The sequence below is a fragment of the Pleurodeles waltl genome, chromosome 3_1 (genome assembly GCF_031143425.1).
Source record: "Pleurodeles waltl isolate 20211129_DDA chromosome 3_1, aPleWal1.hap1.20221129, whole genome shotgun sequence".
Taxonomy (NCBI): Eukaryota; Metazoa; Chordata; class Amphibia; order Caudata; family Salamandridae; genus Pleurodeles; species Pleurodeles waltl.
The window spans coordinates 519,010,335-519,036,419 of record NC_090440.1 but is presented as its reverse complement, the minus strand read 5'-3'; the positions used below and the strand labels follow the sequence as shown (position 1 = coordinate 519,036,419).

The following is a 26,085-nucleotide window of genomic DNA, read 5'->3' as shown; positions in this document are numbered from 1 at the left end:
GGACCCTTAGTGATGAGGAGGGAATACGCAAGTGAAGAGAGGGAAGATAGGCAATGTTCAGTGGCCGTGCTGCAATTACAGGCTGGGATGCAGGGTGAGCCCTGTCTCCGGTGCTGCCTGGTTGCTGCATCTTGTAATTCCTGTTATCCTTTGGAAGCTAGCTTTGAAAGGTCCGGTTTTCAGGAGTCCAGGAAGATTAACTACACTACCTAGGTTGAATCGAGATGGTTCTAAGGCTGGGACTATGCAATCACTGTTCTGCTTCTGTAAGCTTGCCACGTGCAATTTGGTTAAACAATTTTTTTTGGTTGACTGGTAACCTACTGTATGCAGCGCAATCTTGAATATACAGTGCTAATTAATCATAAGGATGGACCACCAACTGATGTTTAAAAGTACAAGCCGTTCAAAGATTTTGACGCATTTCATCTGTTTCTATCACAAGTGAAAATTGGGTTCCCCATGCTTTTTCTCGAAAGTCGATTCACCAAAATTGACATAATTCGTCCATTAACCCCAATAACATTACAGGGTTGACCTCCTTGCTTATCCCTTGTCTAAAAACTCTTCTATATGTTGCAGAAAAGCTATGTGCAGATCACAAAATGGAAACTATAGAAAATACATTCTGCGTTCGGGATCCCTGAGACCTAGAAGTACTAAAGAACAATGAACTTACCAGGGAATGCTTCCTATGATATGTCCTAGGTCGTTACCTAGGACATATGGCAGTGTCCTATCCTGGGTGTTGTAAACGTGTATAATGCTATATACACTTAAGAGGACATTGACATTCACTGAAACCTTGTGGGCTGCATTATCAAAGGGCTCACCTCTGTATGGAAAATCGAATATCACCCACTAGAACAAGTGAATGGTGCAATGGCTGTCAGTTGCTTATTAATGTGACAAGGGAGCGCTGTAAATCACTCAGCATGTGTGGAGTCCTATAAACCCTTTCTGTGCAGCACTATTCCCCAGTCTTTTTAGTCTCTTATTAGGTAATCTGAATGTTTGTCACCATGGAGAAATCCAAATTAAAATTGGATGCATGTAGATTTTTACATTTTTACTCTTCCTAGCCCCCCATTTCCCCTTACATGCACACACCAGATATGTAAAATCATTCATAAGTCCTTCAGGTCTGTGTTTGTTACCATGTTTCGGTGACTCAGCGGGGCCACATGGAGTGAACCCCATCCATCAAGTCAGAGACTAGTTAAGTTGACCAACGTTGCCCAACATCCATGCTGCTTTTACATCTGTGAGAATTAAGTCTGCAATAAGTATGAGAGAAGACATCACCCCGATTCTGTATGGATTGTGTTGTGGATTTGGTACTCAGCTGGTGGTGCCTCTTAGCACAGAAAGATCTCAATTTTTAAGTCACGCCTACAGGAAACATTTTATCCAATGGGCACGTGCCTGGCTTGTTGTGCCAGTTTACAAATAGTTCAATAAGGCTCAGTGTCATTGATTATATTCATAACATTAAAAAAAACAGGCAGATATCTTATTTGTTACTGCTCTGCCTTGCTCAAACTCACCACACAGCAGAGATGCACATCTGGCAACATGCGCAGAATGTTATATTAGCTTTCTTTTATCATGCTGTTTTTCATTTCTGTGACAGCACTATGCATGGAAATCATTTACATATTCACCCAGACATAATCCACAATAACTTCACATTAAGACATCTAAAACCTACTACTTGTGCCATGGCTGATTTTTATTTGAAAATAATTGTAATATAATACAAATAGCACAAGTATAGTAGGCATTCCAAAAAGCAAATCAAAGAGATTTAGAGCCCTGGTCACAGCCACCGATGACATTCAAACCCTCCTCGACTGAGGAGAAACAGCAGCTTTGATCCTCCTCGACCTCTCAGCAGCCTTCAACACTGTATCCCACCATATGCTGATCGAAAGACTCCACTCATTGGCTCAGATGGATTATCCCCTTCCTCACCGGAAGAACCCAGAGCATCCACCTCCCATCTTTCACCACTGAACCCAAGGAGATCACCTGTGGTGTCCCCCAGGGTTCATACCTCAGCCCCATGCTCTTCAACGCATATTTGGCCCAGCTGGCCAACATTGTCAGATCCCACTGTCTCAACATAATTTCATACGCAGATGACACCCAACTCATCCTCTCACTCACTGATGACCCCTCCACCACCAGAACCAACTTCCACAGATGCATGGCAAGCATCGCTGACTGGATGGAGAACAACTGCCTGCAGCTGAAAACAGACAAAACAAAAGTACTGATCTTTGGTAATAGCAGCAACACATGGTCACTTCCGGTGAACAACAGACCTAGGAACCGCACCCACGCCCTCCGACCATGCCAGATACCTCAGAATCATATTTGACAACAAGCTCACCATGAAATCACAGATCAACGCTATCTTCTCCACCTGCTTCCTCACTTTGTGCATGCTAAGTAAGATCTTCAAGCGGCTACCCTTACACACGAGACGCACCGTAACACAGGTCCTCATCACTAGCCAACTGGTTATGGCAATGCAATCGCCTGGATACCTTATTGGGTGATTAGCCATACTTTTTAAATCTTGACTAATTGATTTGATTGATTTAGATCTCAGCAGACGGGTTACTCCGTAATGAAGGTACAAAGGTTGCAATTCCTTTAAAATGACAGTTTTCCCTTATTAATGTTTAACACTCCTGTGGGACATTATATCATCCTGAATTAAAAAATTCTTCTAAGGAACCATTTGTCAAAGAATTGCATTTCCACCTCACGGTTTCAGAGAAAAGTTCTGTTGGGGGGCTTCAGCAGAACACGGATCCTTAGCATGAACACTCTGGACTCATCAATCGAAATCCACAATTGGAAAATATAGGGATTACAGTGTCTGTGGTTCCCTGGGACTACATGGTTTTCTCCCTTGGATAATTCTCCTATTTCACATGTGTTTGTCACTGTGCTCACTATCAATATGTTTCGTTATATTGTTTCTCCAGGATAAGTTGCAACTCGCTTTTGCAAATGCTGGAATTATTTATTTTGTTCCTGCAGTAGTCACATTCTTTGTCCTGTCAATTACCAAGGGCTGTCCATGGCTCTCTTCAACCCTCAAACTGTTTTATGCAACTGCCAGAGGAGCCGGCTTCCAAATGTCCTTAGAGGGATTGCACCAAAAGGCACAGCTTTTCAAACCTATGACATCACTGGAACTGGCACCACAAGAAATGCCCCTAAATGTAGCACTGAGAAAGCTCTGGACAGACAGAAAATAGGCGTTTGAAGACTTCAAGGGTTAAGCAACATTCCCCACAGCACTGAGACTCAACCATTCAGTCAAAAGTGGCACATTGTCTTCTAGCTGATCTCAGTGCTTAACTCATAGGAAGTGATACGAGAGGAAGAAAATAAGCATAAGGGGAAACTGTAATACCTACTTACCTTCCCTACCCGCTCCTTCTCCATCCTTCTTTACTTCCTGCCTCCAGAATTTGCTCCCTTTTTTCTTCCTTCCTCTTCCATCAGCCAGCTACTTTAGTGTCCCCTACTACTTGCTCAGTCATCTGTTACCTTCCTATGCCCTATCAGTTATTTTTTCTCTCCCTTTTTCCATTAGTTTTACCTTTTCTTTTTCATTATCCTATGTCACACAGTTTTTGGTGCGCCTCCGTTTCCTTCTATTCTTTACTTTCAACCCTCTTCATAAACAGTAGCTGTGTGGTAAGGAGACACAGGCCTCAGATACATCAACAAGATGACTCGGTGCACTTTCAATCGCTGCGGACGTCTGTTGTGAGCCTCTGATCAAACCCAAGTGTAGGCCAACTCAGACGTCCATCCTTCCAGTGTTGATAACATGAGTAGCTTTAAAATTGACGCGAGGAACATCTATTATTTACAGATTCACAAAGCACCACATGAAAATGAGTATTTTTGCTAAATTGCGGTAGCTATGAATATACCAACCAGCACTGTGGCAATCAGCTTCACCAAATGAGGTGCTTGCACAACGCTCCTCTTTAAAAACCCTCATTCATCCAGATGAAACCAAGAACACTTAAAACGATGCTCTCTTTTTCATTTAAAACTGCTGACCGTGTTTCAATCACTTTTTTTTAAATATATTTTTTTAAAGTTCACATTTTTTCGGTCCACATCCCTTCTTAAAGCCTTTATGACATACACGCACAAGTAAAATATTATGAATAAACTATTAACAAACACTAGAATTATTTATTTAATGTTGTCTTTCCATTACTGCAAGAAACTGATTTGGGGAAGTCCGTGTCTCTACGTCCGTCACGTTTCTGTTTTTGGAAATTTCGGCTCACTCCTAAGCATGGACGTCATTTCACCAAAATGGCAGGGGTAGCAGAAGTGACATCACGTTCCCTTTGACCTTCACTTTCACTCACAGACACATACTTACACACGCTCTCTCACATAAACACCCTCACACCCGCAAGCACGCGTACACCATACATTTAAAAGCATTTTTACTTTGCTCGGCTGCCCTGGAAGGGCATATTCAAGCTAATTGTCCCTTTTCGATACACCAGTAGTGAATAATTTGTTATTATTCACAATCAATGTAATAAAAATTGCCAGCAAAGAGAACGAGTCCCAACTGACAGCCATAAGGGCGAGCTGTCACTGTGTTCCTGGCACCGATTTTGCCACCTCTGAAGTCAGGGGTCGCACACGGCAAGCCAGGGGTCGCAACTGCGACGTCCATGCTCCTAAGGAGCAAACAGGCCGGTGCTGCCTTCCATTTCGGTATTCGTTCACCGTCGCGATGTGCAATGCGGTGCGCATCTGATCTTGCTTAAGGGTAGGAAAAGCAGCCCAGACCTCCATGTTTGTAAGGACCTGAGTAACTTTGCTAGTGCCAGGTGTGCCAGTCTCTCTGCCACAGTGTCATCACCATTAGCCAGACAATTGCCCTACACTACTTTGTACAAGAGCATTAGGCAAGTGATACAGGCAGCTGGATATCTGTTTCAACCCCGTTCTCCTCCAATCATGCCCATAGTGAAATGCTGGTTGGAATGACTGAGTTTAATTTATTTATATTATAAATACCTCATCTTCAATTGCATTTTATAGCTGGTGTAGGGGACAGCCACCTATTCTAGCTTGCTGACTAGGGCTTGCTTGAGAAAGGTGGCTAGCCTGGACACCGGCTTTGGGCCTTGATATGGGGGGCGGGATAACCAGATGCAGAGAACGTTTGCTGCTGTCTAGACTACCTATGTGGGACCGTGCTTTTGAATCAGAATGAAATGATTCTGAAATGCACACATACGCATAGTTCCGACATGGACTTTCTTTATTTGCATATGTATACTCACAATAACATCCTCAAAACTGTTCTGTACAGAAAAGACACAACAAGCACTCCAATTCTCCATGTGCTTAGGTCCAAAGTATGACGTATGAAAATCTGTTTTCAGGTCTGAAGCAAGCAAAACGTATGTCCTCTGTTCCGGAAAATGTTTATCAGCAGCTTACAGGAAAGATGAAAATTACAAGACCCATTATATGTAAATAGAAGACTTCCCCTAATGCTAGATTCTTTACTCATTCTAAGAACACCAAGACATTGATCAGGCTGATGAATACAAATTTGAATATTGAATCCCGAGTTACATAATTGCCTGGGCCCCAGGCATGCGACCATATAGAGAAATTCCCCCAACCATTGCCAGCTGATAAATATTGAAACATAATAGGTCAAAGGGTCAGTTGGAACCAACCTAATTTACATTGCTTCATCTAAACCTCTTATGGGCAACCTTGATACAGTTAGTGCATTTTATTTAGTAATGTCGAAGAACTCAGTTTGAGTTCACTCTAAGAACACGGCCTTCCAATAATATATGATTCAAATGTATTTATCTATGGCTATGGTGAATACTAGAAGCAAATGTACTCAATGTACGGAATGAAATGACAGGTGACTTATTTGAGTCTTTGCTCTCAGTTGCTATACAATCATCCAACACCATCCTTTCAGTCACACCGATAATTCTCTAGGGGGTGGAGTTGGAAAGACACATTTTGTTAGGGCATCTCCAACAAAGAGTAAACTGGGTGCATGTAATCCCGGTGATTCTCCACTGCTACCTTACTATTCACTTAATTTTCTCTCACCCAATTGGCACAAGTTCTATTGTTGTATCTGTCTGAAAAGAACTTGACCAAACTACTTTTCTGGTACATTCAGTTTTCTTAAGCATTTTCACATGACCAAACAAAACTAGCTAGCCATTGGAAATCCCCATGCCACTATCTGAACACTAACCTTTTACCCCCTATTGCTAGCTTTTTAAAATCAAACAGGCCTTCAAGTAATGGAATTTTTGTACTGGTTTTCGATATTTGCCTCAGACACAATTAGACAATTGTGTGTTCACCAAGTTCATCCTCTGAATTTGGATTGAGACTCCAGAGTGTGGATTTGAGGCTAGGAGAGGCACTCAATTTCTCATCATCCATCTGAAAAGGAAGTGACACCACTGAATTTCTAATCATTCATCTGCACATTTCTGGTTTCCTGCCAAAACCATTCTAAAAGAAGAAGCCAAGTAAGAGGTCTTCATTTCCCATCATCCATCTGCACAAGAAGCTGCATCACTGGTTTCCCACAAACACAGCCCTCTGTGGTCCTCCACCCTCCCTGTCCCTCCTCAATGGCTGCAGCACAGGCACACCATAGGAAAGCCCATCTGTGCCAGTCCCCACCTGGACCGCACCCAGCACCAGGAACCCTGGTTCTTTGCCTACCCACTGCTACCCTTCCATGCTCTTTCGCACTCTCAACCCTTTCCACCACGCACTGCAGCCACACCGCACCATACCAACACAAAGGTAGTGTTCACATGCACCTCCTGCAGGATCTCAAGCACTCTCCTACACCCCAGACCCACCACTCCTGCACCAACAGCACCCCACTCATACATATAAACCAGCAAACTGCTCACACAGACCAACCACACTTCCATGCATGCTCCTCAACATCTGCTCTGTCACCAAACAAGCCACAGAGACTTGGAGGGCTTTGAAGGGCTAGCAGTGGCTCAAGGGGGCAAGACCGGATTCTAGGCGATCCGTTGATACGGCCAAGCTGGCTGCCATCCTGGGGGATCTTGGAGGTGTATATATATAGTTCCCCAGGGGAGGTCATCCTTTTCAGGGCAGCATTTACCCTGGTCTTTTACTGGACCCTGAGGCTTAGTGAGTTGGTGGTCAGGAGCAAGGTGGATACTGAGGGAGGGCTATGGCTGGTGGATATCCAATGGCTGGACAGGGAATGGGCCCTAGCGATTAACATTCCTTGTTCTAAGGTTGATCAAGTAGGGAGGGGTGACCACATATTGTTGCCTAGCGCCCCCGGCAGTGAGTACTGTCTGGTCTACCACTTTGAGGTCTTCATGATTCACCTGCCCCAAGGCGTGGGGGGACCTTTGTTAGTCAACATGGATGGTATCCTGCTGACCAGATACCAATTCTCAAAAATACTGAAGCGCGCTTCGTCTGCAGCGGATTTTGACTCATCTGAGCTTGGAATTGGGGCAGCCACAGAGGCTGTGGCAATGGGGTTCTCCGGCGCAGCTGTGCGGCGGATTGGCAGGTAGTCCTCCGACTGTTATAAATGTTATGTGAGACTGCATAAGCTTTATGGGCTCTGCCTCGTGCCATTTTGTGTTCTCCTGCTCCTTCTTTAGGTGTCTGGTGCAGGTAGTGGAGTGACCGGTCAGAGGTCCCAAGGGTTCCGTTGCACGCAGGAGCTGAGGGGATCACAGATGTTTGGGTCATCGGCCAATCTTATCTGCAGCTAGCTGGTGAGCTGTATACAAGAAGTGTCTCTGCTTCATGCGCATTGCAGGCAGGGTACCACCTTGCCTTCTACAGTCATGGAGGGCTGCAGCTTGCCCAGTTGAGGTAGACACTGGAGTCGATGCTGCCAAGTGGTGCATGCCTCCGGGCATCATCATTTTGCACCTAGGTGGTAATGATTTGGTTTCTCTTGGGCGGTGGCAGCTGTTGGAACTAGTGGTTTCAAAATCGGTTGGCTGGCAAAGAGATTTCCACATGCGGTGCTCGCTTGGTCAAGTATCATCCCCGGGTTGCAGTGGAAGGGCAGCAAATCGGTCAGAGTTCTGAATTAATCCATGAGACGAATAAATAATAAGATTGGCAAGCTATTCAGGCCACCCAAGTTGGCCATCATTCCACACGATTACAGCTTCTTCTTATGGGATGGGGTGCACCTGTTGTGGGCTAGCAATGACATGTTTTAGGAGTACTTCTGTGCTTGGTTGGTGCAACACCCACAGTAGGGGAGCAACTGCAAGGGGCGGCAGATAGTAGGTCTACTTTGCTGGCCTGGGCATGGGTGAGATCATGATTGGTAGGGAAATTTGGCTTACCTTTTTAACCTTAGCAGGACATCAAGGTCACGAGACCCACCAAGGGGTTCTGGCAGGGAATCGAAGGAAATATCCAGGGGTGTGGAGGTTGAGAACAATCACTGACATCTGGTCCCTAGGGCCAACCACCTGCGCATGCGCAGTGGGCACGAAGCTAGCACTGGGCCTTGCGGGTAGGGAAGTCTGAGGTGTGGAGGGGAGCCGAAGGTAAGTATCCTGGTGGGCAGGCGGGCCCTTGCACAAAGTCTGCACCCCAAAAGGTTGCAGGGGGTGGTGAGGCTCTCCCATATGGAGGGATCTACCCGTGGGTCACTTGGCCGGAAGGGTAGATCTGGGACTGGGAGTCACCATCAGGGCCAATCGTGATCTCATCCGCAGCCACTGACGAGCAATGGAATTTAGATAGTGTTAGGAAACCAGATGTATTAGAGTCTCTGTTAAGGCTAGACATCTACACGTGTAAATTAAACTGTAAATATGATGAGGTTACTACGTATAAATGTTTTGAGTGATGATTGATTTTAAATTACTTTTGAAAAATAAAATACGGCTGGGTGTTTATGACCCTTAACCCAATAACTTTTTTCTTTTATTGACTATAATTTGTGATGGGACCTGTGGGAGGGAAACTCTGTGGTTGGCAAGAGGCCTCAGCTGTACCTGGCCATATGCATCGGGCTCCCCTATATCGGGGGACCCCCCAAATATGTCGTGTCATTGGCAGGCCTGGGGCACCTGGCCGGGGGCGCAATGCGCCTCCAACCTCCTAACAGAGCTCGGCGATAGGAGGGAACACCAGCGTGGCCCCGAAAGCACTTCTACTGCTTCCAGGTTGCGCAAATTAAATGCACATGTTTGCCCAGCCCATATAAGGGGGTCACAGTCAAAGAGCAGGTCTTTCTCCTGTGGCGGCCCGCCCTTTAGGGCGGAGGGGCCACGCCCCCCCACCTTTTGCACCCCATGAAGAGTGTCTGTCAGGCTGAACAAAGGTCAGCCTGACAGACACTCTCCATGTTCAGCTCAGGCAGCCAGGAGCAGACGTGCGATTTGCGCACACTCCTGGCTGCCTGAGCTGAACTTTGCTGGGCTGAGGAGGTCACAGCTCCTATGGGCGTGACCTCCTCGGCTCAGCAAAGGTGCCTCGAAGCCCTCCCCTGGGTGACGAGGAAAGCCTCACCAATTGACACTCTCACTAGGCGCTTCAGTTTAAGCCCTGAAGTGCCCAGGGCGAGTGTCAATCAGTGACACTTCGTCACAGAGGAGGGTGGGGTCAGCAGTCTCACTGACCCCATCCCACTCTGTAACGAGGCTGGGACTGCTGCCTTCCCTCATTGGCTGACCTTGTGTCAGCCAATGAGGGAAGGCAGCAGTCCCAACCCTCCTGGGACCTAGAGGCTGAAGGTAAGTGTGTGTGTGTATGATGTTTTAAATTGAATGTTTGGTGCGTGCGTGCATGTTTGAATGGTATGAGTGTTGTTAATGGATGTGCGTGTGTGCGTGCGTGCTTGCGTGTCTGTGTGCGAAAGAATGAGTGTGTGTGTGTGTGTGTGTCCCGCCCGCCCCCTCCCTCCTAAAGCTGCCGGCCGCCACTATCTTTCTCTCCCACTTGTCGATCGCTGGAGAACCTTCACTTTGTCCTCAGTACAATTTTGTACCCATCCACCTCCCCTAAGGCACTTGGTCCTATTTTTATGCATGGAATCTGCGTTTTCTATCTGAGGTGGACCCCTAAGCCAAAAACTGTGTTTTTATTGACTAAAACTTGTAATTGGATCTGTGGGAGGGAAACTCTGGCCTCAGCGGTACCTGGCTATATAGAACCCACAGCAATCACAAAAGCCACTGGTGCCACCACACACAGCCTGTGGATATGTCTGCTACGGGGCTGCTATAGAACTGGGGGTTTAAATTGACTGGTTGAGGGTTGTAAAATAACTATTTCATAGGTAAGAGTCAATTTCCACCAAACTGTTGACGATGTCATGCCTCGTTTGCACCCAGCTTAACTTTTAAAAAATATGTATTAGGACAATGCACCTTTTTACCATATTTTTAACGACCTCCTACACCCTCTTCCACACAGTCACCAACACCTTCGGACATCAAACACCGCCCCTGCTCCTGGTATTATGCACACTCTCCTGATACGTGACAATTTGAGGTATCCGCGAGTATTCTAGCTCTCGCCACAGCGCGGCCCCTGGCGGTAGCTCCTACTTACTACATGCCCAGCACGTGTATCCCAGGCGCAGCCCAGCTTGTACTGACCAATGGGCAGGCGCCAGGGGGAAGCCAACCCTCAGTAGCTCCTCCCATTGGGCGTTGCGCTAGATATGGTAGGTTGTGTATCCGACTGCCTCTAGTCAGGCTTGGTTTGTCCGCAGCGCTGATCTCTCGCTGCCGGCAGCGGGTGTCCAGGGACCGCTGCTGCTACCGACCCTACTCCCCCGCGGGCTCTACTTCTCCGGCGCCTCTCACTTCACTGGCCCCCTTTCTCGCCATGTTGAGCTGCGTTTTCCAGCGTCTGTTACTTTTGCTGCTCCTCTCCCCGGCCTCAGGTAAGTGCTCCTACGGGACTGTAAACGTGCAGCCCTATGCCTGCAAAGCACCCAACCCAGCTGCACCGGTGCTGCTACCAACTTGTGGATTCACGGCCTCACTGCCCTCTTAGCTTCTCTCACCTAATCCCCGAAGCCCTCACATCACTCTTACAGCTTGCACCCTCCCCAGCCGCTGAACCCCGCAACCCTACTGTACACTTGGACCCGTTGGCCCCCTCAGCCCGCCCAGCCTGCTCTTCTCCCTATGAAGTGTCCAAAAACTAACTCATCCGGAAAGCCCTCCTCTCACGCTTATCAGCTATTGATGATGCAGACCTCGTTTTTGGCGCATCTCCCCAGTGCCGGTGAAGGGGGCTGGGGATGGGGCATTGCACTGACAACATAATGCCCAGCAACTTCTTCACTGTATACATCCACGTACGACATCATGGCTACCCCTACACAGACAAGATTCCGCACAGAATTTCGCTCATGTACACGTGGATGTACTTCAGTGTTTCGAGGCTGTAACTCTCAGCCCCAAAAACTCCTCGACAAATTCCCAAATGTTTCTTATTTACACCAACTACCTTCTTTGCCCACACGTCTTATTTTGATCTGAGAATGCTCCGCATTTGTTTGGGTTTATATGTTGGGTCACTTCATTAACAGTAATAATGTACAAGGGCTTCTTGGCGCTGTGCGTGCCATCCCCGAGGTTCTGTCTCTGGTGCAGTGCACAACAACCACTGGGGTGGATGGATTGTCCCTGATGCATTGCGCTGTGCACGATTACCACGGAGTGCTATTTGTCTTTCTGTGCACTGCTGTCACTGATGTGATGCTGCTGGTTCTGTGAATGACATGCACGGAGTGGGGGTCGTCTCTGGTGCAGTGCATTGCGGTAACGAGGGTTCTGCTACTGGCGCTGCACTCCTGTCGCTGATGTCATGCTGCTGGTGCTGTGAATGACAGGCACGGAGTGGAGGTCGTCTGTGGTGCAGTGCAACTCTGTCACTAGTGTTCTGGCGTTCTGCACGCCTGTCACTGGCGTGCTGCTTCTGGTGCCTGCACGACAGGGGGAGTCTGTTGTCTGATGCAGCGCTCGCCTGACACGGGGAAGCTTGTATGATATAGTGCACACAAGTGACTATGGGGTTGCCTCTATTGTAGTGCACGTCAGTCACTTGAAGGAGACTGTGGTGCCTTGTACGCCTGTCACTGGAGTACTGCCTTCGGTGCGGTGAACGGCAGCCAAGGGGTGAGTTTCTGCTGCAGTTGTAGCCTGTTACTGTGGTACTGTGGGCTGCAGGGCACCTCTGCATCCGTGCACACCAGTCGCAGAATAGCTATTTGTGATGCGGCGCGTGCCTGTCAGTGGGGAGCCCCCAGGACGGTTCACGTCTGTCACTGAGGATGTGCCCCTGGTGCACTGTACGCCTGTCACCGTCGACCTGCCTCTGGGTAAGGGGCACGCCTTCCGCATGTTCAGAAATTAGAGGCAGCGACAAGCCTTCCTTCCTAGGGCTGACAGGTGACATGTCGGTTCATGCTCGCGCCCGCCTCGTGCCGCGGACCCGGCACCAGCAGGCTGCGTGTGGAAGAGGCAGCTCTCGTGACGGCTGCAGGCGAGTTTCAAGAGGTGACTGTGGGAGACAGGCTGTAGTCTAGTGCGCGTGACAGAGCCTCTAGGGTGCCTGGAGGGATCGAGAGAGCAACTGTCGAGTGAACCTGTGAGAGAGCCCTTGTGGGATAAGTGCACGAGAAAGAGAGTCCATAGGGTGACTAGGAGGGAGAGACTTTGGGGTTACAGTGGAAGAGACAGCCTCCGAGGATCACTTTAGGACAGTTTTTTTTTCTGCCGGGAGGACATATGACTCCTACCACACCGATGGTAGGATGAGAAAACCGCCGCATTTCGGTGTCTCCCTTGTGGTGATAAAGGTTTCTCCACTTAACGTGCCATCCCGGTCGTGGTGTTTATCCCCCAAGCCCCCTAAATATTATTCCTAATGGTCGTTAGTTACAGTTCCACAAACAAGGCATTGGCAAAGTAGGCCCTGGCCCAGGCTTAGCTCTGCCAGAAATGGTGATGGACGAGTCACCCTAGACTGGGTGGCTTCTCCGCCAGTATTTCTGAGGTAGGGGCCCACTACATCAACAACACAAAAGGAGATGGGAAGAATGCTTACACTGTGTCTAATCACTAGCAATCCGTCGGGGTAGCGTTCTAACCCATTGCTATTTTGCCCACAATGGCATTTCATTTTGGGCACAGCCATATGCAAATCAGTCGTGACCCTTCTCCACTAGAAACAGTTCAGGCCAAGCTGCCAGGCCATGTCCTTCCTGAACAGGGACATCTTAAGGATTTTGGGGGCCCTGGGCCAAAAGTTATTTTGAGGGTCCCTGTTCCCAACAACTCTGAATTTATGATCAATTTACAGGTAAATCACACCATTAATCATACCTTAAACTTTAGGCAATAGTAGACAAATGAGAGGCAATTACTTATTTAAAATCAGCTCCCATACCGTTTAACATCCCTCCTTTTCTTGAGTTGCCCATGAATTGCCCTGATTCACATATGGCGCACAGACTGGCATAGAAGTGGATCATGGAGCAGCCCTGTATGAAGCTGTGGCATACTTGCCAACATTCTGTGACCAGAAAAGGTAGAGGTAATTATTATAGCTCAACTATTCATATAAATTAATGAGGGGTCTTGTCCTGACCAAGTAATAAGGTGCTTCTTTGAGATGTGGAGCCCAGGGCCAGAGCCCTCTTTGCCCAAGACTTAAAATGTCTCTGTGGGAACACAACCAACCCAAGACCAGTTTCAAACTGACTGGGGCTCTTGAGTTGGCCCTAGCTTGGTTCCAGTGGCACAGTGAGCACAGGTCCCACATCTGGGCATTCACTTACCACTTAGGACATTATATCAAACACACAAAAGGTAATTGGAGGATACTTGCAATTTGTCTAACCACTGCAATCAGGGTAGCCTTCCAACTCAATGTTCTTTCTCCCACAATGCCATCTCAATTTAGACCCAGTCATATGCAAATCAGTATTTACCCTGCTCCTGCTTGTCAGTTCAAGTTGGACTGTGCCGACTGGAGGAGGACCAAGACTGATTTGCATATGGCTGGGTCTAATTTGAGGAGGCATGGTGGGCTACAGAATTATGTTAGAATGCTGCGCCTGAGCAACTGCCAGTGTTACGCTTAGTACAAACATCCTCCCATCACATTTTTTGTATTTGTAGGTGCCCGCTACCCTTTAGTGGAACCGGAAAGGGTTCTGCCCATGGAGTGTCTGCCATCAAAGAAACTCAACACAAGGCAGTTCAGCCACCAGAGATGCAAAGGGGATTCCACAGTTTATTTGGCAGAATCACCATTACTGCCTTCGTCTAGATCAGGCCATGTGCTGGGTGTCACCAGGGCAGAAACATCTTGGAGTGAGAAGAGGGAAGCCTGTGGGGCAATGCTTTCTTCGTAACTGTGTCACAGCAGCATGTAAGCCTTTTAATTTAGTCATGTACAATCTTGCTCTCCCCAGTACCCAACCTGAATGCTGAGGACAAGATATTAATCCTTCAAGGGAGCCAGGGTATTGTGCATGAAAAACATAGTGGGCCTGATTTAGAATCTGGTGAAGGGATTACTCTGTCACAAATGTGACGGATATCCCGCCCACCATATTCTGATCCCATATTATCCTAGTGAGATTGTAATAAAGTTGACGGATATCCGTCACGATTGTGACAGAGCAATCCCTCCGCCAGAATCTAAATCAGGCCCTGTGTTTCCTCAGGAGCAAGTTCTTACATAGAGTACGTTTGATGCGTAGCAATATGAACAAAGATAACAACAATAGATTGGCCCCCTAAAGAGTCAGTCAGCTTTTTAACTTCAACTAATTTCGACAGAATTAGAAGCAATTTGCCAAAAGGTACAATAGGGAAATGTGTGCACAGGGTATTTTCAAATTAAAGCAATTGAATCTCATAAATAATGAGGAGTCACAGTTGTCCATAAACTATGAGTTAAGTTTCTATTTTGACCCAAAAGGTAAATCAGCCGAGCCTTCCTCAGGACAGTGTGCATGAACATAGTTCAGTAAGGCAAATTACTTGGTGAAAACGAACATGGTGCCTAGAACGGTTCATCAATACCAGATTGTGAAAACGGACACAGGTCAAGGATAGAGGAAGGAACCATATGTTCATGCTGCACCACCATCACTACAACAAGGTAGCGGGACCTATGTCTCTCAGTGCCCTTTTTAAAGGTCAAGTCTCTTTCTGTAGCTTTTGTGCCCTCTCTCACCTTGTCCCTTCTTGGTGTTCAGCCTCCCCCTTTTGCAGGTCTGGTCTCCTTTTCTGCAGATAGACTAGCACCTGCCTAGGCCCAGTTACCCTGTGAGGGCTTCATATGGCAGTCCATTCTCCCCTCCATGGCCAGCCTCTTTTTGGTGCCCCCTCTGTATGACCGGTCTTCCTTTCTCTAAACCCCATACTTATCCTGGCCTTGAGCAGGCCCAGACTCACTGTGCTATTTGTGAATCAGCACAGGCATCTATCTCCCTGTGCCGGCGTCTAGGTTTTCTAAGGCCTCCTTTCTTTACTAATACCTGGAAATAGGTTTAGCAGACTCTTCACAGGTTGTTCTCTTTCTTTGGATTTGGGCTTTGAACCTAAATAAAGACTCTTATGTCAAATACCAAAAAATCAAGGAATTGAAATTACTTTGAGTAATGCACCCTGTCGCTCACAGATATGCAAAAACACCAAAGTTACATGCTAGGAGAAAAAGGTATTTTTTTGTATGTCCAATGTGGTGCACCAGAATGTGCCGTGCCAGTCGTAATCATTGTGACGCATAGATGGGCTCGTGTTTGAAAGGAACGTGGCCCGGGAGGCCTGCGGGGACTGATCGTAGGCTTCTAGCATCATCGGCGCGGGGCCAGCTCCGGTTGCTGGCGCGCGCCCTCTGCTCTCCAGGGATAGTGCGATCGTACTTTGTTTCAAAGCAAGTCTCCTGTGCCTCCGCAGCTTTCAATCCCGACTGATTTATTTCACCTGGTTAGAGACGCCTCAGGTCACCCATCGTTTTGGCTGCAGGAGGCGTCCGGAGCTCAGGTGAAAGCAATGATGGCACGAGGCGCGGCGGAGCTCGTTGGTCGGAGCCGAAACTACACTAGATCAGGTGGTTGCTTGACCAGACGGGTAACGAGATGAGACGGAAGGGGACATTGGTTGTTGAGTGGTGGTGACCTTGGTAATGGGGGGCCTTGGAGGCGCGCTAGGCGTGATCCTTTTTTAAATTCGAGGTGGACCAGTCGCTGGAAGCTCGATCCACGCTCGAACCAGAAGCCTGGCCCAGCTTAGAGTCCTGCCGGATGGATACTCGAGCCAGGCTGAGCCGAGCTTTCGGCGTGTCTGCCTGCCATCCTGCTCTACCCCAATTCACAAAGAAATAAATCAAAACATTAACATTTGAGTCAAAAAGAAGCGACCTATTTAGTCTGTGATTTGTACAGAGTGAAAGCAGAAAAGATGCATTAATTGTGGCTTCACTTCCTAGCCAAATTGTGTGATCTTAGGCAAATATTTTTATTCTACTATCAGCTGTGGAGAAACACGTTGCTCTTGATTCAATAGGCTTAATGTTGCTCTATCTACAAGAATCTAAACCACTGTCTTGTAGTAAACTTTTAGCACATGCCATGGTGGGGGAAGAACTTGATATAAGTACTACTCAGTGCAGAGCTCTGATGGGCATTGTAACGTCAAAAGTTCTGCTCGTGAAAGAAATGCACTTTTTAAATTGAGATTTGACTTCATCACAATTTATATGATGTTTGCTCTATAATTTACATGGCAGATATTTTCAGGGCTCGGCTCGTGCACGGGTTCTAAGAGCCGGGTCAGACTCTTGGCTCGGCTCATCCTGTTCATTTGTTGGTTCAATCACCTCTACTTTAAATGTACACGTACACCAATTTAGGGGGATCGTGCGACATAATGGTGAGACCACACAAAGACATGTATTAGAAGACAGTGCCTGCTTCGTCACATGCGTCAATTCCCACTTGAGCGAAAGAGGCCCACCTCACAAAGGGAGGTAGAGAGATGGATACTTGCCAGAGAAAATGCGCCCCCTTTCCCAACTCCAGAACCACTAGGCCAAAAGGTTAGCCAGCCACTTGGGTGCGACCTGTACCTGGGTGCACTCTTCACACATTGCAACCCTCTCCTGCACCTCTGCTCTCTCCTTTTCCTGTTGTGGTTCGCGCTAGGCTGTGGTGTGTCCGCTGTCCGTCCGCAGTAGCTAGCAGTCTCCACTGCCCCACTTAATTTCACCGAAACTGCATTGGAACTCCGCAGAGAAGTACTTACACGCCTCTGTTAAAATCAGCTGATTCGAAAAGTCTGACTGCTGTTCCATTGCATCATTTACACACCCTTTAAAATCACGGCAGTCCTTGGAGGGTGGCGGTGCTGTCCTTGTGTAACTTCTTCAGCCTGGCTGTTGTGAGCACAGCGTTTGTGTGTTGCTGGTGTATGTTATAACCCAACCTTTTCCCTTTCTGCCGCTTCAGAGTACCAGGGCTTCTTAAAGCATTGTAGTTCCGAGACAAATAGTGACTTTGAAAATAAAAGTACTATAGCCCTACTAGGAAAGTAAGGCTACCACGATCCAAAGCATCACGGATTATATTTTCCAGCACAATTCTTATGACCCTTATTAATTTGCCTTGCATTCTAAGCAGTGCACACCTGTGCGCTTTAAAATGTGCTCTTTATGTGCGTTCTCTATTGAAATCCCTGTTTACACCCTTGCTCTGCTGAAGGTGTTCCACACAATTTTGCCTTAGGGGAGGCCCTGTTCAATTGACTACATGTCCTGATAAATGTTCTGTGCAAATGCATTGGCTCAGGGAATGTGGTATGCGGACCTCGTGTCCTTGCAATCGTACTGTACAAACCCTGTGCTCTGGTATGGTTCACAAGGAAGCAGGGCCACGAGTTCACTACTTACTCAGTTACTTTTTGCCCTTGTCAGCTGCGGAACCGGAGGTAGAGGTGGTGGTGCCCCAGGAAGTGACGGCGGATGACATACCTATGGAGCTGGGTTGGAGGGGGCGGAGCCGCCGGGGGCATCGCTCTGTCCACCGAGGGAAGGCCGGGGACGACTCACTGTATGTGCACATGGAAGCTTCTGGAAAGGATCTGTACCTGTGTCTACAGCGCAGCCTCAAGTTCCTGGCCCCCGGGTTTGTTGTGGAGGAGAAGGGACCCGGCGACGAGGTCAAGCTGAGCCAGATGGTTGTGAACCAGACTTGCTTTTACACTGGACATGTTCTTACTCTTAACAGCTCCTTTGTGTCTCTCAGCGCCTGTGGAGGATTGGTAACTATTATTTTTTGCATTAATTATATTTCTTATTACATTTTTATTGTTGTCGGACTTCTCTATAGATCCTTTTGGTTGTAGGAAGCAGCTTGCAATGTGAAAGGTAACTTTACAGTTTTCTGTGCTGGTCTAGGCTGGCTGCTAGGCCCTTAAAGGCTCACTCGGTCGCCCTTGGTTTCCATTGGTAGCTGTGGTCCCACACTTAAAGTTCACTTGGAGATCGGAGCGTGACATTTGATTTCATGCCCAATAAAACACGCAAGTTAGCAAGCACAGCAAAGGTCAAGGTCCTCACACAGGTATTTCTGTAAAAATAAATATGTATGCATGTGTGCTGTAGTTGTATAGCACAAACCTGAAAAAATGCAGCAGGGTGGTGTACAGTGTCAAAAGCAAAGTTGCAGTCAATGAATGGCTAGAGGGGAAGCTGGGTGTGGAGTTGTTAGTTCTTCATAATGCACAGTTCTGTAAAGGGGTGAGTCTCTTGCTGTTTCCTAAACTGGAGCAGCGTCGGGGAAGTCCTGCTTGCACGCGAGAAGTCATTCCGGATACCGAATACAAAAATGTTGCCTTGTGTTTTTTTTTTGTTTTTTTTTACACATTATTTCCAATTTGAAAGTGCCCTAGCTGCAGGTGTGCTGAGAGCCACAGAAGGCCGCGAGCCTGTCAGCTTAATAGAAGACATGCTTATCGTGATGCTTGGTAGATGATGCTGCTGGGTTTGAACGTGCTGTGTGCAGACAAGAGGAGCCACTGTTTTTTTCCAGCATGGTGGCGGTGGTGATGTGGCCATATTTCTTAGGCCCTCAATAGCATGTAGCATGTCCTAAGTGCGCCTCTTGTGGGGATATAGGGAGTCATGTTGCCACCATCCATATACAAAAATACAGGTTTTTGAACGGCAGTTCTAGGCATTTTATGAAAGGTATGGTTTCAGTTCCTTCGGTAGAGAGAGTTGCTACCAGGCCATTGGATTTTAAGCGGTGTCCTTAAGGGTAAGGTCGATGGCTAGCATGAGTCCAAGAGACTTCACGTTGGGTGAAAGTTTGTGTCGAATCTCTCCAGGTTTCATGTTGTTGAGACAGGTATGATGATAATATTTTCTGTCCCTTGTCCTTATGCTTTCTGAGATACTGTCATACACATTTTTATATGGCATACCATAGCATAAACAAAATGGCTACTAATATCTACATTCCGGATGGTGTTAGTTAGTCCAGGAGCAAGATTTGTGCTCTCTCTGCAAAACGCGAGCCACAGTGTCTGCAAAACCCTCTGGCTTCAGGTCTTTTTGGGTGGGGGGGGGGAGGGTGAACAATCCTTTGTACCGCAGTGGACATTTGAAGTATCATAGTGAGTCACACAGACAAGCACAGCAGTTTGTTTAATAGCTTGCAGTGAATTCTAAGGTTTCTGTGTGATTTTCTGGGTCGAAAAACCACTCAAAATAATGAAGAGATTTTAGTACTCCATTGATTTCTAGTCCTTGTGGATAACGTTATTAGATACTCACAGTGTCCTGGACCTCTCAGCTCTTTGTCGGATATCACACAAACCACTGGCCACACTCAAGGTTTACTGGAGCCCCAGGGCAGACTGATAATCCTAGCAGCTTGACATTTGTGTTTTAGGCACCCGGATATTTGATTAGGCCTATACAGTATATTGATATGAGTTGCTCCATACGAGGATTTTTGTTCTATGGATTCCTGGAGCCTCATTTAGAGTTTAGACTATCACTGAAAGTCTATATTCTACTGGAGTGAGGTTTTCTTTAACCTGGTGGCAAGTGTGACTTGGGAAAGGGGGAATTCTGGATTCAGCACACAGGCTACAAGTTACAGGACCTTGTTGTCACTCTGGATGGAGCTCAACGCGGGTGAAGAATCTCCAGATTGTTGTGAAGCTCACCAGTGAGGTCATGGCTCGGGGTGCTCCCAGCCAGACAAGGAAAATGTACTCGTGCATGTGAGGAGAAAATGGAGAGATACAAAGTTTTGGATGGTGCATGTCAGCTAATTGCCTGCACTCAGAAGCCTAAACACTCTTAGCTTCTTCACTGTGGCTTCACTGGCTTGGCTGGTTTTTATGGACACAGTGGCCTCTGATTATGGTCGACAGCCAGGCCAGCAGACCCCGGTTCTAGTGCCTGATGCTGAGGGGTACTCCTGGCAGGCACTGTCAGGTTCTGAGGAGAAATTCTGAACAGCTTGGTCCTAGCAGAAGAGAAAAAGGCCGCATGTAGCTCTTAAGTTGAGGTAGCTCTTTTGGATCAACACAGATTCTCAGGCACATCTTTCTTTAACTTCCTGGGTCATATAGGCAATATTTATTAAATTCTGTGGGAACGTGCTGATGGACTTTTACAGTCAACAGAGGAGACTAGCATATAATTTGGCCTGTCAACTACTTATGAGGAAGGATATTTTCGCAATCTTTTCCCTTGTCAAAATTACTTGAAAAGACAGGAAGGAACGAGCATTCACCATCCGAATCAGGCATCTGTTAAACAATTATTTTAAAGTGATCCATATACCGGGCATAACTCATGGGGGTGTAAAGCATCATGGCCACAGACTAGCTTTCGAATGGGGAAGCATGTTATGAACAGGGAGGCATGACATCACTTTCACCACACGAGTGGGGAGCAATGTTCTTTAAGGCAGACTGCACAGATTTTACACGAGAAAGGGAGATGTGTAAAATCTCTATCGAAAGCCAAAGAGAAAGGCTGCACTAAAATAAATGGAGAGTGCCACAAAAGAGGCAGGTTATTTTAAATGGCCAGAGTAGAGAGATAAGCCTGTAGAGATTAAAGCAGGATGTCATAGTTGCCCCCTAGAACAGGCAATTTAAAAGCACTGAACATCTTCGTGGTTGTTTGAATGGGTATCTCTTATTTTTTATTGGATATTTTTCAGTTTTTTATGTTTAATATCTTCTTTGTAATTCTTAGGTTAGTTTTGTTCGGTTTTTATTGCTTTTCATTTGTATTATAGTTTAACATTTCATTGTGTTGGTATTGTGATATTTTTCGTGATTGTCCTTAGCAGCAATGGGTGGCTTATGATGCCAGAACCCACTAAGCACCATGAGAAGGATGCTGAGTGACGTTAGTATGCTGGCTTCATCCAAAGGTACACCGCTTATTCCATCATCTTTATCTTTTCTCCATCTGCCCTCCATCCTTTGATTGGTGGGTTTAGGAATTACCTCGTGATGTCCTCATTTGACTCCTATAAATACACACGTTTTTTTCCGATGCACAGCCATGGGTTTTTGCTGTGACCCCTGAGTACATATCAGTTGTGTATAATGAGGTTGTGTGCAGAATGTTTTCCCCAACCCCTCGTTTATAAATTGATATCATGATGTATCATTCGTGAGCAGCCGATCATGTTCTTTTCTGTCGTTTCCCTCCAAAGTAATCACAGAGCACTTCTTAAGAAAACACCCGTTAAGAAAGCACCTCTTGTGCAGGTAAAAACAGAAGCTTTCCATTAAACATATAGTTGCTTTGTAATGTCAGTTGGAGTGGAGCGCCCTAAGACTAGCAAGTACAGGTTGACTTTGGAGAAGATGCGTGTTCCCCCGGTCTGTAGCAGTCTTGGAGACCTAGTCCAGCGCAGTGGGGAGCACTGCCTGTGGGGGCCTTTGCAAACTTCACGTCGCCCCCTAGAATCCCAGTCTGTTGTTGCCAAACCGATTGCAAACATTAGAGGACACAAACCGATAATGTTTTAGAAACCAGGAAGTTTCAGCATTCAGAAAAATAACTGGGATGAACAAGAGCTTAGTGGTTGGTGCTGATGTTGCCGAGTAGTGTGCCTTTGGGAGACTCGATGCTGTCACCGAGCCTGTCGGGACTGATGAGCACGTGCTTTGTTCGTGGCATTACTGCGGTTCAGTGCGCAGGTCAGAGAGGCAGCGCGGCCATGGGCGAGCCAGGAACAGTTTGCGTTCATAGCTGGATGCTGAGTTCCATGAAGAGTCCAGGCCTATCACAGAACTAAACACACCACTGCCTACTCATCCTTGCCACGTACTGAGTTCACCGCCAATTTTAGTGTGAGGACTGCACCTCATTTTGGAGAAAAATCAACATCTCAAACGACAGCCGAATGACCACAGGCTGGTGAAACGCCATACTAGAGCATACAAAATGAGGAAAAGAAAACCCTCCCTTAAACAATTTTAGAAAATTCAACAACAAACACCAGAAAAAGGAACATGGTACCTAGGGTATAGCTAGGGAGGAGGATGTAGATCGAGGGGAGGTGCTAGTTTATAAGACAGGGTAGGTTTACTAGGGTACGGGTATGGTCAGAGATACTAACGTATTGGTAGGGATGCGTAGCGGCACTGAGAAACAGGCAGGTGATGGATATTAAGGTACCGGTGTGGTAGCCTAGCTGTAATGTAATATAGGCAGGGGGAAGGTTGTAAGGCTGTAGGTAGTAGTGGAAGCACTAGGATGTTGGCAAGAAGGGGCACGTATAGTAGAATAAAGATAGAGGTAGCTAGAGGCCCTATGATACGGCTTTTAGACTATAGTAGGGGCAGAGGAGATAGTATTTCAATAGGTGAAGAACAACTGTAGTACTACCGGTAGTAGTATCAGATGGTGTAGAGGTACTATGGTGTAGGCAGTACATAAGTATCAAAGTATAGGTAGTGTTAATAGAAGTTTTTATGGTTCATGGATGGAGGAGTAAGGGATTTTAGGGTTCGGGTGGGTAGTGAGGCGTTTTTAGGCTGAGACATGGATAAGTGAATAGTGGTAGTGAGGTATTTTTAGGGTTCAGGGGTGGGTGGAGTGTAGTGGTAAAAAGGAGATTGAGGGCTTCAGAGATGGGTAGTGTTTAGGTGTAAAAGGGTGTTTTAGGGTTCTGAATGGATGACAAAAAGGGGGTACTAAGGATTTTTTAGGCCTCAGGAATGGGTAATGTATACAGCTATTAAGATTTTTTTTTTACAGTCCAGGGATGGGTAGTGTATGGGGGTATTAACCCCTTAGCTGCTGGGCCTTTCCCCACCCCCCCCAGTGCTGAGCCCTTTTTTGGCTATTTGGGGTAGTTCGCGCTTAGGCCTTCATAACTTTTTGTCCACATAAGCTATCCACGCCAAATTTGCGTCCTTTTTTTCCAACATCCTAGGGATTCTAATGGTACCCAGAGTTTGTGGTTTCCCCTGGAGGAGACCAAAAAATTAGCCAAAATACAGTGAAAATTTAGTTTTTTCAAAAAAAATGGGAAAAAAGGGCTGCCGAAGAAGGCTTGTGGTTTTTTCCCTGAAAATGCCATCAACAAAGGGTTTCTGGTGCTGAAATCACCATCTCCCCACCTTTCAGGAACGGGCAGACTTGTATCAGAAAACCACATTTTTCAACACAAATTTGGCATTTTACTGGAACATACCCCATTTTTACTATTTTTGGTGCTTTCAGCCTCCTTCCAGTTAGTGACAGGAATGGGTGTGAAACCAATGCTGGATCCCGGAAAGCTAAACATTTCTGAAAACTAGACAAAGTTCTGAATTCAGCAAGGGGTCATTTGTGTAGATCCTACAAGGTTTTCCTACAGAGAATAACAGCTGAAATAAATAAATATTGAAATTGAGCTGAAAACAACAGCCATTTTTCTTTATGTTTTACTCTGTAACTTTTTCCTGCGATGTCAGATTTCTGAAAGCAATATACTGTTTTGTCTGCTGGACTCTTCTGGTTGTGGGGCTTGTAGGTTCATCAAGAACCCTAGGTACCCAGAGCCAATAAATGAGCTGCACCCTGCAGTTGGTTTTCATTCTATACTGGGTATACAGCAATTTATTTGCTGAAATATGAAGAGTGAAAAATAGGTATCAAGAAAACCTTTGCATTTCCAAAATGGGCTCAAGATAAGGTTTTCAGGAGCAGTGGTTATTTGCACATCTCTGAATTCTGGGGTGCCCATACTAGCATGCGAATTGCAGGGCATTTCTCAAATAGACGTCTTTTTTACACACTTTCTTATATTTGGAAGGAAAAAATGAAGAGAAAGATTAGAGGGCAATAACACTTGTTTTGCTATTCTACGTTCCCCCAAGTCTCCCAATAAAAATTATACCTCACTTGTGTGGGTAGGCCTAGCGCCCGCGACAGGAAATGCCCCAAAACACAACGTGGACACATCCCATTTTTTTGACAGAAAACAGAGCTGTTTTTTGCAAAGTGCCTAGCTGTGGATTTTGGCCTCTAGCTCAGCCGGCAGCTAGGGAAACCTACCAAACCTGTGCATTTTTTAAAACTAGAGACCTAGGGGAATCCAAGATGAGGTGACATGTGGGGCTCTGACCAGGTTCTGTTACCCAGAATCCTTTGCAAACCTCAAAATGTAGCTAAAAAAACACATTTTCCTCACATTTCAGTGACAGAAGTTCTGAAATCTGAGAGGAGCCACAAATTTCCTTCCACCCAGCGTTCCCCCAAGTCTCCCGATAAAAATGATACCTCACTTGTGTGGGTAGGCCTAGCGCCCGCGACAGGAAATGCCCCAAAACACAACGTTGACACATCCCATTTTTTGACAGAAAACAGAGCTGTTTTTTGCAAAGTGCCTACCTGTAGATTTTGGCCTCTAGCTCAGCCGGCACATAGGGAAACCTACCAAACCTGTGCATTTTTTAAAACTAGAGACCGAGGGGAATCCAAGATGGGGTGACTTGTGGGGCTCTAACCAGGTTCTGTTACCCAGAATCCTTTGCAAACCTCAAAACGTGGCTAAAAAAACACGTTTTCCTCACATTTCAGTGACAGAAGTTCTGAAATCTGAGAGGAGCCACAAATTTCCTTCCACCCAGCGTTCCCCCAAGTCTCCCGATAAAAATGATACCTCACTTGTGTGGGTAGGCCTAGCGCCCGCGACAGGAAATGTCCCAAAACACAACATGGACACATCCCATTTTTTGACAGAAAACAGAGCTGTTTTTTGCAAAGTGCCTACCTGTAGATTTTGGCCTCTAGCTCAGTCGGCACCTAGGGAAACCTACCAAACCTGTGCATTTTTTTAAACTAGAGACCTAGGGGAATCTAAGATGAGGTGACTTGTGGGGCTCTGACCAGGTTCTGTTACCCAGAATCCTTTGCAAACCTCAAAATGTGGCTAAAATAACACGTTTTCCTCACATTTCAGTGACAGAAAGTTCTGGAATCTGAGAGGAGCCACAAATTTCCTTCCACCCAGCGTTCCCCCAAGTCTCCCGATAAAAATGATACCTCACTTGTGTGGGTAGGCCTGGTGCCCGCGACAGGAATAGATCACACAACGGTCAATGTGGTCCTCACATGAGGCAGCTGTTGACCCTGGGGTGATCCATTCCTGACGCAGGCACTAGGTGTAGGCACTCAAGTGGGGTAGTGTTTTTATCAGGACAGGTGAGGAGTCACTGGGTGGTAGGAATTTTGTGGATCCCAGCATATTCCTGTAGTTTGTGTGACAGAAATGCCAGAAAAATAGAGTTTTTATTCAACATTTCAGCATTGCAGGGTATTCTGGGTAAGAAAACTTTGGGGAATCCACACAAGTCACACCTCTGTGCACTCCCCCGAATGTCTAGTTTCCAGAAATGTTTGGGTTTAGTGTGTTTCTCTATATGGCCGCCGAACCCAGGACCAAAAATACAGGTGCCTGCCTTACAAAATCAGTTTGTTTTG

General features: G+C 46.6%; 1 protein-coding gene across 2 annotated transcripts in view; it reads left to right on the top strand.

Annotated features, from left to right (window-relative positions):
- The first annotated feature begins 10,799 nt into the window (after positions 1–10,799).
- Positions 10,800–26,085, top strand: part of ADAMTS17 (ADAM metallopeptidase with thrombospondin type 1 motif 17) — a 1,096,962-nt gene continuing 1,081,676 nt past the window's right edge. The window contains exons 1-2 of one of the 2 annotated variants that reach the window (XM_069222781.1): positions 10,800–10,990; positions 18,046–18,392. In XM_069222781.1, the coding sequence (XP_069078882.1) occupies positions 10,933–10,990; positions 18,046–18,392 (405 nt within the window). In that variant the 5' untranslated portion in view covers positions 10,800–10,932. The remainder of the gene's footprint in view (positions 10,991–18,045; positions 18,393–26,085) is intronic. The other variant, XM_069222782.1, reaches the window with a different exon arrangement.